The sequence below is a fragment of the Apium graveolens genome, chromosome 1, assembly GCF_009905375.1.
Source record: "Apium graveolens cultivar Ventura chromosome 1, ASM990537v1, whole genome shotgun sequence".
Taxonomy (NCBI): Eukaryota; Viridiplantae; Streptophyta; class Magnoliopsida; order Apiales; family Apiaceae; genus Apium; species Apium graveolens.
The window spans coordinates 100,597,330-100,610,534 of NC_133647.1; the positions used below are offsets into that span (position 1 = coordinate 100,597,330).

General features: G+C 35.5%; 2 protein-coding genes across 6 annotated transcripts; one reads left to right on the forward strand and one right to left on the reverse strand.

Moving 5' to 3' along the window:
• The first annotated feature begins 1,027 nt into the window (after nt 1-1,027).
• Nucleotides 1,028-6,114, forward strand: LOC141665372 (transcription factor PIF3-like). Of its 5 annotated transcripts, none has more exons than XM_074471359.1 (9): nt 1,028-1,176; nt 1,953-2,159; nt 2,269-3,472; nt 3,583-3,687; nt 3,778-3,843; nt 4,102-4,167; nt 4,251-4,754; nt 5,484-5,628; nt 5,731-6,114. In XM_074471359.1, exons 2-9 carry the CDS (start codon nt 2,080-2,082, stop codon nt 5,775-5,777), a joined length of 2,217 nt encoding a protein of 738 aa, XP_074327460.1. In that variant the 5' UTR covers nt 1,028-1,176; nt 1,953-2,079; the 3' UTR covers nt 5,778-6,114. The 5 variants fall into 5 exon arrangements, with proteins under 5 accessions (XP_074327460.1, XP_074327473.1, XP_074327471.1 ...); XM_074471372.1 differs by having other exon boundaries at nt 5,754-6,114; XM_074471370.1 differs by having other exon boundaries at nt 1,087-1,176; nt 1,958-2,159.
• Nucleotides 6,115-7,103: 989 nt separating this feature from the next.
• On the reverse strand, nt 7,104-12,189 carry LOC141665389 (uncharacterized). Its single transcript, XM_074471379.1, has 2 exons — nt 11,996-12,189; nt 7,104-10,596 (listed from the first exon to the last, which is right to left on the reverse strand). The coding sequence occupies exons 1-2, from the start codon at nt 12,038-12,040 to the stop codon at nt 7,450-7,452; spliced, it is 3,192 nt and encodes a 1,063-aa protein (XP_074327480.1). The 5' UTR covers nt 12,041-12,189; the 3' UTR covers nt 7,104-7,449.
• Nucleotides 12,190-13,205: the final 1,016 nt, after the last annotated feature.

Below are 13,205 nucleotides of genomic sequence, written 5' to 3' on the forward strand. Positions count from 1 at the left end.
TTTAAGGTGAAGAGAAAGTATAGTTCTTTAATTTTTTAAAAAAAAATTATTTTTCTGAATAAAAGTTTAAACATTCGATTTTTATTCAGAAAATTTTTTTTTTTTAAAAAAGTTATAAAACTATACTTTCTATTCATCTTAAAATGCGTGTCACACACTCACACAGAAACACGATAGCAATTGGGAGGGACGGAGATAGTAACTTTTTATTATATAAAGTATATTATTATTGGTTATTTTCAGTATCCTAAAAATCCCCGAATAATCCTTAAAAAATATTTGGCCGATCTATTTTTTGAAATCCGATTAATATTTATAAATTATTTTTGAATTATATTTCATAATAAATAAGGTAAATATGTTAAATATTATTAAAATATTTAAATATATCCGATTTTTGTTCCGATTAATCGCCGATTTGACGATTAATCCCTAATCGGTAACTAAACCGATTAGTACCGATTACCGATTTTTACAATCATGGTTATTTTACAGTATTGTAAGTTACATAATATTTTTAATAATATATTTAATAATAAGTTAGCAATAACATAATTTAATTATCTATTAGCTAAAAGTTCAGTCTCATTTTAACTCCAATAATCCAAGTTAAACAAAGTTGAACTGATTTTTCATAAATAAAGCCGATATTTTTTTTATAAATAAAGTGAAACACAAGTTGAATTGTGGATTAAACATGAATACTTAAGAAAGTTGAATTTTAAAAATACCGCTTAAAACAAAACATGTAATTTAATTTAGGAAAGTTTTAAATTTAGAACAATTTTTTAAATTTGGAGAGAAGAGAGTTGAGAGAGTAAAATGCCCTTTCTATATGCCTATCAATAAATTTAAGTAAAAATTAATGTAAGAATAATTTAGTCACTTAACGTCTCTTTAAATTATGAATTTTTAAAAATTACTACTCGGAACTTAGCACTTTTGTTTAATTTATTAACTTAAAAAATGGGATCGGGATTTTAACAAAATGGTCCCCTGTGAATAAATTTAGATATCAGTTAAAAAATGAAAATGTATAGGAAACAAAAGAAATACATATAGGATGTATAATGTATGTATTGTACGTATAGCTTCATCTTCAGCTTTGCTTGGACTCCCTTCTCTCCACTGCACCTGCAACTTCCCAAGCCTTTCACCGTTTTATACAACTAGCTAGTAAGATCTCTCTCTCTCTCTCTCTGTCCCCCTCTCTCCCTCTCTGTCCCTCTCCTTCACCTCTCTCCCCCCCTCTATCTCTCTCCATATGTAGCATACATACAAGTTATTGGGAAATGAATTTCTCTTCTTTGAGTGAGCTGTGAAGATTATACTTCTTGGAAAGCTACCAATTACATGTGGATTATACATATCTTGTTCAAAACCAAGATTTTATGATTGCCCACATGCTCAAAATCTGATCTTTACACCTTATTTTTATGTTTTTGAGGTGGGTTTTTACAGCTTCAGCTTCTTGAATTAAGTTTTGAGGTGGGTTTAGTGATTAATTTATTATAGGCTTATTATAAAATTGTGTGTGTTTATTTAAGGATTATTGAAAATTATTATGTGGTTATCAGATTTCAACTTCTAATGATTGAATCTTAAAGAATATGATAAGCTTAATTAATTATGTTAGATTGGGTTTTTGTTTAAGTATCTTTAAGATTTATCATTAAAGAATTGGTTTTTACTGATTTTATATTAGCTTTGGTACTGTTATGGAATAAATATATGTTTGATTAAGACATTAGTATAAGTAAGATTTAAATAATCAGAGTCTAATTAATACATACATGTACTTATCCTCTATTTATAAGATTAAACAAACCCTGGATTTCAGCTGGATTTGTCTTGTATTAGTGAGAGTTTAAGTCACTCTTTGACGTCATGATTTACTTTGTTAAGTCATGGGATTTTTTGTTTGTTGATTGTTTTTTTGTTTTGAATTTCAGTATAGGTTAAGGAGATCTTCGATCTGTTATTTTGAAGTAAAGGGTATTAGCTTGGTGGAAGAAAAGCAATAGCCCGTTGAGCTTGATTTGACTGATTTTGGTGTAGTTATTATTTGGACCTGTAGGCATGCCCCTCTCGGAGTTTTACGAAACATTGAATTCAAAGGGGAAGGTTGAAGGTTCCCGTTCTACTGATCTTGCTTTCGTGTAAGTTAATTTGGTAAAAAAAATTTGTTCAAGCCGAGCTTTTATGTATGATTTTACTTAATGAAGTTCACTTTTTTCTTCTTAAATATATTTGTATTTATGTATGCAGACCTAACAATGGGCTTGTTGAGTTGGTATGCGAAAATGGTCAAATTATGATGCAAGATCAGTCCCTTAATAGAAAGGCTCCCAAGATCCCGACCAACAATTTTCATTTTCAGACACCTCGATATCTTGATAAGGATGTAGTCAATGAACCTGCCTCCAAAGTTGGAAAGTATGGAAATATTGGTTCTATATATAGTGATATTACTACGTCTGCACCATCTACTGAACCAGTTGTGACTCATGATGATGATATGGCACAGTGGTTTAACTATCCCATCGGAGATAGTCTTCAACAGGACTACTGTTCTGATTTCCTACCTGAGTTATCTAGTGTTACTGTAAATGAATCCTCAATGCACAATAGTTTTGCTTCAATAGAGAAGAGAGATCGTTATAATCAAGTAGTTAGGAATTCAGAAAGTGGTTCAGTACAAAATAACGAGTTGGGCTCAGGGCAAGGAAGTGCACCTAAGCCGCCTCCTTCAAAATATGCACCATTATATCATTGGTCAGGGCCACAAGGGCAAGCATCAGTATCGTCTGTTGGATCAAGAGTTTCGGCGATGCAACATGATGTTTCTGGAAATCTAGTTTCTTCTCAAGCTCCCGCAAGTCATCTCCCTCACACGAAGATACATAAGCAAGATTCTGGATTGCCTAGAAGTAACTCTAGCTTGTTGAACTTCTCTCATTTCTCGAGACCTGCTGCCATGGCTAGAGCTAATATTCAAAATGCTTCTACTGTTTCCCCTCTGGTCTCATCAGCCGCAGATAGGATGATAGAGAATGATAATCTGCCTCCTTCTAATGGTAGAAATCCGGCAGAATCTACACATCTCAACCAGAATGGTATACCAAGAAAAGAAATAAGCTATCATACTCAGCCTAATTTTGTGTCCAGTAAGGTAGATTTTAAAAGAGCAGAGCCTATACAACTGGAGGAGTCACTTCCTCGTGGAAGATCTGATGCTGTTTGTAGAGAAGATGCCAATAATAGTAACAATAAGAAGGACAAGCCATCTAATCCAGATCTTGGTGGAAATACAGCCAAGAGATTGCCAGAAAATGAAAAGGCTGGTGAGCCTGTAGGTGCTTCTTCATCTGTGTGCTCAGGAAATAGTGTAGAAAAAACTTCTAATGACAGGAAAATAAATATGAAGAGGAAAAAATGTCGTGATGCCGAGGAGTCAGAAGGACAAAGTGAAGTAAGTTTTCACTGAACAAACCCTCTCCCCCCCTCTCTCTCTCTCTCTTTCATATTATAATTTCTTGGTTTTTACATTCTACAATATAATAACAGGACTTCCTTTTTCAGGATTTAGAAGAAGAATGTGCGGGTGCTAAAAAAGCAGCTCCTGCTCGAGGAGGTTCGGGCTCCAAAAGAAGCCGAGCAGCAGAAGTGCATAATTTATCTGAAAGGGTTAGAGCTTTTTTGATGACTACATAACACATATCTTATCTTATTTTGGTTCCTTAGAGAGATAATCAATCTCATGTATTATCCTTGCAGAGGCGCAGAGACAGAATTAATGAAAAGATGCGAGCGCTACAAGAACTCATACCCAACTGCAACAAGGTAGATCATTCTTAGTTATATAGTTATGTAATATTTCCATTTTTTTGTACGCATGTGCGAGGGGTACAATTTGATCATTCAGAAGTAAAATTAGCCAAGAAGCGAAAGTGGTGTGATTGTCTTTTAACCTTTAATTGCATTATGAATGTTAAATTCATTCAGTTGCAGTTTGTAGCCTGTTTTTTATTGTATATTTTGAAACTAATGCTCTCTCTTTCGGATATTACCTTAAATGACAATTTTGTTTCCATATATAAGGTGGACAAAGCTTCAATGCTTGATGAGGCAATTGAGTATCTGAAGACTCTTCAACTTCAAGTACAGGTAATGCTGCCCATTTTGTTTTTATTTTACATCAAAATTAATTCTTACATGCTAATAGCTTGTCAAAAAATTATTTGTCACAGATTATGTCAATGGGAGCTGGAATGTATATGCCACCTATGATGTTACCAACTGGAATGCAACAATTTCATGCAGCGCATCTACCCCATTTCTCCCCCATGGGTGTTGGGATGGGAATGGGCATGGGAATGGGTTTTGGTATGAACATGCTAGACATGAATGGTGGACCTCGTGGATGCTCCATGATTCCGATGTCCTCAATGCAAGGAGCGCATTTTCCCTCCCCACCTATGTCGGCGTCTGCTAATTTTCAAGGCGTGGGTGGAGGCCACCTTCCGGTCTTTGGTCATCCTAGTCAAGGGTTTCCCATGTCAGCAGCAGGAGCACACTTGGCACCTAGTAACTCAGCCGGCGGAATGATTGGCTTAAAGATGGGGGTTAATGTGGAAGTTTCAAATGCAGTTCCAGCTCCAACTATGGAATCCAAGAATTTGATAAAGAATGCCAACTTACAGGATATGCAAAGTGCTGAAACCAGGATTTCATTGAACCCGCAGTCTAGTCAGGTTTGTTTTATTTGCGTACACACTCTTTCTAGAGAAGAAGTTACATATATTTGTCCAAAGGAAAAGTAATACAATACTTATCCGAATGTGTGTTTATGAGTGTTTTTGGATTTATGCTATCGGCAACTTGTCATAATTTATTTGATAATAGGTGTTCGTAATTAATATCTATTCAATCTTCGTTATGAGGAATCGAGCCTATGATTACTCTGTATGGCAGCGGTTCCACTTTAATTTAATCTATAAGGTTGTTTATCGTCTCTAGATGACTATTTTTTTCGGTGGTTGTAGGATATTACAAATATCTGGTTATGGACCGAATTATGTGAAACTTGCTGCACAAAGTTTCATTGATAGGGTGCTGGGTTGATTCTATACTATATTAACCAGTTTTGTGAGAAGTGAATTAACTTGAGTGTTTGATTTTAATTTTTCACTTGGAAGTTGAACCCAGGAATCACTCTTTCTTATTTGGAATGCTAAATAAGGTTTGGGTTTTGCTAAGTTAGACCTTCAACTTAAGAACCTTTTCTTTGGCTTAAATAGTTTCTAATGAAAGGAAAACTTGGCCTGAACTATCTTTTTTCAAACGAATGGGGCACTTTTTCTCAATACAAGAATTGTAATGTTAGAATAGTTACTGTCCTGGTCTGGGTCAGAACCATTAAGTTTCTTTAATGATATATGTTACTTCAACTAATCAAAAGTTGTTTTCTTGTCTAATATCAGTTCCATGCAACAAATGAAGAGTTTGACCAGTCTGCTTTGGCGCGGGAAACTGATCAAGGGCCAGATGGTTCCAGGCCAGATGTTGGTGGCGGTGCAGATGATAACTCGACGAGGAATAATGACACACTACCTAGCAGAGATCCTAGTGAGTCAATCTTATTCACCTTGGTTAATTTGTCTTATTTTCAGTCACTAACCGAAGCACTTGACCTTTAGATGGTAATTTAATTTCTGTTTGCATAAACAGTGAACTTGCATTTCTATCTGCAGGTAGTGATTGATAGCAACAATTGAACTTGTGTATCAGAAAACCTTTGCTACCTCTTCAAGAACGTTTTGTATCACGAGTTTGGTACATTTCAATTCAGATATCAGAAGCACGAGATATAAGAATCGTAGATGAGGTAATAGGTTAAAAACCCATCTTGATTCTTAGCGAGGAGTATGCAACAAGAAGTTGCGCAAGTTTTGATATTCTGAAGATAATTGCAAATTTTATCCTCCGTATATATTATAATGTTGTTGTTTGTGGCACACCTAAATTTCAAGTAGATGTAATCATAAGTATGTTTCCATGATGTGTATTTTGGCAATTTTATAATAAACAGAAGCATATAATTATATTGTAATACATTATCTGCATAGTCAATCTTTCCCCGTTGATGTGATGATGGTTATTCAAAGCATTCCACATTCACTTTGTATCTCTCAATATTGGCCAAGACCTATTTTGCGTTGAATCGATTCCCTGACTTCCAATCTCTTACACACACAGGCAAACACAAGTGTACTACAGACATGCCAAACTACCCCTTGCATGCATTGAAAAAATTTTGGTCTTGGATTCAGATGGTTGTTTTCTTTGCTTTGCAAAATAGGAGAAAAAGAGATGAGCTTTTTCGTGACCTGTTTGTATTCTTATCTGTTTTAAATCTTATCTGGATAAGCACTAGGCAATGAGGTTATGGTCCTGGATTCTATGTAACTTCACGACAGATATTTTTTTCTTCAAATTTATTCATATTTCAAATGAGATTAGTGAAAGCATCAAAGCATCATTGTGTTGAGAAATTCTTTGTTGCAAGATTGATTTTTGTTTTTTCTGTACTTTTGATAACCACATGTTATGGTTATGTTGCATTATTCTACCCTTTCTTTTGTTGGTATTCTAGAGTAGTGCGATGCATGCTGTTTACATTGCCTTATGTATTTTGATTTCACGTGTCCTCTTCATTCTTCGGATTAGGATGATGTCTAATTGTCTATATGTATATTTTTACACCCCATAAACTCCAATTTTGAGTTGATAATTGGGGTATATTTGCTCTGGTTGGTTGACATATGAGTGAGAAGCATCACTTTCAGTTTGTTTGTTATCTCTGTGCCTACAGAGCCCACTGTTGCTCTCCTAATTAGCTGGAATTATGAATTGATTTATTTCTGAGTGTTGTCGAACCATGTGCAAAAAATTTCCTTTTCTGCTTCTAATTTTGGTGGGGTTGAGCCCTTCCTTTTCTAGACCTGTTTTGTCTACCTACACTTTTTATAAATGGTCCTTGATCTCCAAAAGTCTAATAGTTAATCTCTGTGTTTTTCATTATGAGCAGCATAACAGTAATATCACAACTATATAACAAGCTTTTTACATTAATCTTTAAGCTTTCCACCAAATCACTATGATGCCAACAGGCAGCATTACATACACAAATGATACAACTCAAACCAATAGGACGGACAAAATAAAAGTCTTCCTATTTGACAAGCTACTAAATACTATTCCAAATAATACAACTTAAACCAGACATTATAAAAGTTTCTATTTGACAATGTTACAGACAAAAACACTATGTATACTTTCTATGAACACTCAGGCCAGCGATATCCAAACCAATAACGAAATACAAACAGCAAACTGTATGAACACACTGGAAATAATCTTGCGATAATGCTTTACTCTTCATATAATTTAAGCTTTGATCTCACCTTTAAGTTCAGAAGAAGGGGTCTTTGTGTTGGTAGACTTCCCAGTGATAGCTTTCTTCGCCTTAACAAGGGTATTTTTCACCTTTGATAAAATGGTATTTGATTGCTTTGTAGTGGATTTTATTGTAACCACTTCCTTGGGGAGGTCTCGCGATGCTAACTTATCATCAAGTTCTTTTGTTTGATCTGTTGGAACATTGTCTTCTTCCGCTTTTACCTCAGGCTTCTCTTGTTTAGTCTCATCAGGTTCCTTCAATGTTTTATCAGCGACAGTTCCATTACTATAGGTTTCAACTGGCAAAACAGTCTCGCTCTTCGTGTCTTCCTTCTCATTCTCAGCAACAAATTTTGTGTCTTTAGAAGTAATCACCTCCTCCAAAATGTTTTCAGCAGCTGCAGGGGTTAAGATAGATTTGACGACTCCCTCAGCTTCTTTAGTCTCAGGCTGAGCTGAGTCAGTTTTCACCTCCTTTGCTTCAGTCTCTGCTTCGACCTTTACCGATGTGTCATCTTTCTCTTTCGGTAGCTCTTCAACTAGATCAGCTTCACCACCTGTAATCACTTCTTTTGCATCAGCTTGATCTTCCTTGGTTGGTAATGTGGCTTCAACAAAACTTGGGTTTTCTAGAGGAGTCTTTTCGGTAGATTCTTCTTCTTTTGACAACTTGATGTCATCAACTTTATCAGCTGAATCGTCGACACTTTCCTTAGATTCAACTACTATATATTCCTGTGGTTTCTCTACCACATCAGTTGATGATTCTAAAGCTTCTTCCTTGATAGACTGTGGTTCCATAATTCCTACATCTTTTACCAAAGCTGGTTCTGATTCTTTTATAGGCAATTCTTCTTCTTGCTCCTTTTTATCAACAGCCTCTATTGATGATTCTGGAATGCCTTCTGCTTTTAGTTTCTCCACTGGTTTTTCCTCAACTGACTTCACCTTTTGCTCCTGTTCTTCTGATATTTCAGAAGTCTCTGTCACCAAATGGCTTTCAACATTCTTTGCTTCTGGTTCTGTGACATCAGGCGTGTCTTGTTCAGAAGTACACTCTTGTGCCACTACAGATTTGTCTTGAACTGAAGCATCTACAACAGCAGTATCATCAACGTTTTTCACTTCTTCAAGTATAGGAGATTCAGTTGTGTGCTTCACTTCTTCAATTACAGCAGGCTCAGTAATTTTCTTTACTTCTTCAGCTAGCGTAGGCACACTGATGCCTTTCTCTTCTATCGCTACAGGACTCTCAATTGTGTTTTTCAAATTTTCAACTACAGGAGTCTCAGTATTATTTTTTTCTTGTTCAACTGTAGGAATCTCAACTATCTTCTCTTCCTCTGCAAAAGGCTCAATCAAGGTCTTCACTTCTAGTAGAGGGTTCTCTGTAGAGATCTTTGCTTCTTCATCTACAGGAGTCTCAGTTGCGATTTTCTCTTCCACTACAAGTTTCTCTGTTGTCTCCTTCATTTCTTCAACTACAGGAGTTTGAAGAAGCTTTACCACAGGAAGCTCGGTCACGATATTCTCTTCTACTACACGAGGTTCAGCAGCAATTTCTGGCTCTTCAACAGCACAAGTATCACTTGCAATCTTTTCTTCTACAAGGAGCTCTGAAATCTTCACTTCTTCAACTACCGGAGTTTGAAGAAGCTCTACTTCCGTAGGTGGTTCAATCACGGTATTCTCTTCCACTACAGGAGGCTCAGTAACAATTTCTGGTTCTTTAACAACATGAGGATCATTTGCGATCTTTTCTTCCACAAGGGGCTCATCTGCGATCTTCACTTCTTCAACTACAGGAGTTTGAAGAAGCTTTACTTCCGCAGGAGGTTCAATCATGGTATTCTCTTTTAGTGCAGGAGGCTCAGCAGCAATTTCTGGTTCTTCAACGACATGAGTATCATTTGCGATCTTCTCTTCCACAAGGGGCTCATCTACGATATTCACTTCTTCAACTAGAGGAGTTTGAAGAAACTTTACATCCACAGATGCTTCAATCACGTTATTCTCTTCTATTAAAGGAGGTTCAGCAGCACTCTCTCGTTCTTCAACAACATGAGTATCACTTTCGATCTTCTCTATCACAAGGGGCTCATCTTCAATCTTCACTACTTCGACTACAGGAGTTTGAAGAAGCTTTACTTCCGTAGGAGGTTCAACTACGGTATTCTCTTTTACTACAGGAGGCTCAGCAGCAATTTCTGGTTCTTTGACGTCATGAGGGACATTTGCGATCTTCTCTTCCACAAGAGGCTCATCTGCGATCTTCACTTCTTCAACTACCGGAGTTTGAAGAATCTTTACTTCTGCAGGAGGTCCAGTCACTGTATTCTCTTTTAGTACAGGAGGCTCTGCAGAAATTCCTGGTTCTTCAATGATATGAGTCTCATTTGCGGTCTTCTCTTCCACAAGGACCTCATCTACGATCTTCACTTCAACTTGAGGAGTTTGAAGAACCTTGACTTCTGCAGGAGATTCAATCACATTATTCTCATTTACTACAGGAGGCTCTGCAGCAATCTCTGGTTCATCAATGACATGAGCATCACTTTCGATCTTCTCTTCCACAAGGGGCTCATCTGCGGTCTTCACTTCTTCAACTACAAGAGGCTCGACATTCTTTTCTTCAACCTTTGGTTCTGGTTCAGCAAATGGAACTACCTCTGCTGCTGAATACTCGACTTCTTCAATAGCTTGCTTCACATCAGTTACATGGGGCTCAACCTCAACTTTTTCTTCTGATTCAGCCAAAACAGCAGGTAGCCTAGACAAATCCTCATATTTTGGTTTTTCCTCAAATGTTGGCACTACTGCTGCTATTGGCTTTTGTTCATCAACTGTTTTCTTTTCATCTTCAACCACGGAAGGCTCAATTTTATTGTTCTCAACTTTGTCTTCACTTTCAGCCAAAGGTGCTACTGCAGTAACCAATATCTCGGTTTCTGAATTTTCTTCTACAACTGTTTGCTTCAACTCCTCATAGGTTGGAGTCTCAATTGGCTCAGCGTCGATCTTACATTCAGATTCAGACAAAGGCATTGCAGCAGTAGGCGACGCTTCCTCAGTTTTTGGCTGCTTTACTTCCTCCCTGGTTTCTTCTATCTCTTCATGTAATTCTTCCTTGACTTGCTGCAATAATGTAAGAAATAATCATTTAATTGGAAGAATGGAAAAACTAATTATTATATATCTCAAGCAGCCCCAGCCAGCTAATTACTAAAAAGATAAAGCTAGAGAAAAGTGGAAGAAAGATATCAAGAAATGGAAAGTGAAAGTGAGAGTTTGAAAAAAATAAAGTTAACAGAGCAGCATCTTCTGAACATAACATGCTGTGATGTTATCGTCTTTATTCCTTGCATGATGTGGCTAACGCATTAAACCACTCTGGAAAATTAATGACGAATTTCCATAAGCATTCCAGAAAAACCATTAGTTTTGTTACATGTCTTACAAATTTCAAAAAAATGAATTCAAGTAGCAAACTTTTAAAATCATTAAAAAATTTATGAACGCGTCTAGAAAGTCATCATCATCAACACTCACCTGCATGTTATTTTCACCATTTTACAAAATGGCTCCATCAGATACAGATAGTTTCACTAGTGATTTCACAAAAACAGGCATCACTGGTAATAAATTCAAGATTGTACAAACTTGCAGCTATATTAACTTCAGTAGCCTAATTTTTCTGGTCCTACTTCTCTTGAAAATGCATATGCAAATTAAAACAAAGCAATTTCCTCATCTTGTGCAATAATGTGATTGCAATATCATATGCCCCTGGTACTGAAATAATCGCAGTTAAACTTCAGTATTAGCAAAATTTTGTCACTTGACGAATCGCTCCAATATGCTCCGCTCCAATATGCTCCACATATTTTAGCCTTCTTGACATAAACTTCTCTGTTTTTCTGCTGCAGATATCTGATACTGATATCACTGCCAAGTTTTTGGTACTTGAAAGCAGGATCATCATTCTAGACCTATTCGTCTAATTTACGTATCTATGATTACTTCTGCGTTTTTCTTGCATCTCAGATAAGTACTTGACAGGGAGTTTCTTAAACCCCAAACTGAATTTGGATCAATTTTACTGACCATCAAACTAAAACCCAACCTTTTATTTAGTAGCTAGATCTAAAGGTTAGTCTTTTTTTTCTCCTCCTGATTTCTATCATCCAAAACCAAAAAAATAACAAATTCGAAAATGAGGTACATGAGGGTAACATGGAGGATCATCTATGTGCCTAAAAGTAGTAAAATTCAAGTAGATATATAGTAAGACAACACAATACAGCTTGTTTCACACAAAATTTCAACCTTTTCAGTTCAAGGTCTCAAAATCATAAGATAAACTTAACTATTCTGTAGCAACTTTAGTTAAAATATAGTAGATCATGTAGGTAAAATTTACAAGAACCTAAACAAAATTAAATTTCTAACATATGCATACATGCAGCATGAAAACTTGGCAAGGATTGAAACAAAATGAACACAGGAAGCTAAAAGTAGTAGTGTAGAAGTATACCTGAGATATAATAGGATGATCTGCTCCAACAGCTTCACTAGCCATAGATGAAAACTTAGGAATGAAAAAGTATAGTGTTATACAAAGTGATGAGTATATATATGATAAAGATGAACAAGAGGAAAGAATGGTCTGGTTGGCAACAACCAAGAAAAGCTTAGAACAATACACTAAAAGAAAAAATAACCACAAATTCTACTAACAAAACAGTGTGTTATATGATGACACTTTTTTCATCACATGGATTGTGATCTGTCAAAAATAATAAGTGGGGTTCCTTTAATCTTACCACTAAGAACTACAAAATATTGTATTATAAGTTGCATTTGATTTTAATTTTTATTATTGAATATAGTATGTAATAAGTCTAGTGTGCTAAGTAGACGGATAACCATTTATAACGTAAAATCTCGTAATATAATAAGTCAGCTTATTGACTTATAAGTCTGCAACAACTTATTGACGAGTATTTGTCGACCCAATTTAAAAGTTGAATTTATTGGTAACGACGTACTTTTTTCTCAACTTATTTTTGATTTTTCGTTTTTTATCAATTTTATTTTTAAAATATATTTTTTTAAATGTTAATCTAACTTAAAATATAAGAATTAGGATAATTATATTTACAAATTATTTATTTTATTTTATTTAAACAAAATAAATTTTGACTTATAAGTTAAATTATTCAAATACTTGTATAACTTATAAGCATTTATCGACTTATCACTTATCAGTCACTTATTCAATTTAAGTTATAAGTTATTTATTTTAAGATATCTCAAACGGGCACATTATCCTCTGATCAGATTCAGCCGATTAAGCCATTACATCTTATTTATGATTTATGATATTTTGTGTTCTTTTAAGAAATAGTTAGAAATCGGGATTTTAGAGTTTTAGCATCTTAGATATTATATTCGATTTTGGACAAATGCACGAATCTAAGTATGAGATTATAACGGTAGAAACTTACTTTAATATTATCTAAAATTAGTTGAGTTACGCATACATTTTTCTTTATATCCGTTAATATAAAAATGAAGTCTGGAATTTAAGTAGAGTTGTACAGAATTCCGGTCTGGACATGTAACCCGGACTGGACCGGGTCTATCGGTCCAAGACCCGGACCGGACCGAACATACCCGGTCCGGTCCCCAGTCCTTATAATTGAAAAAATCCGGTCTTCGGTCTGCTATAGTCCAGTCCGGTC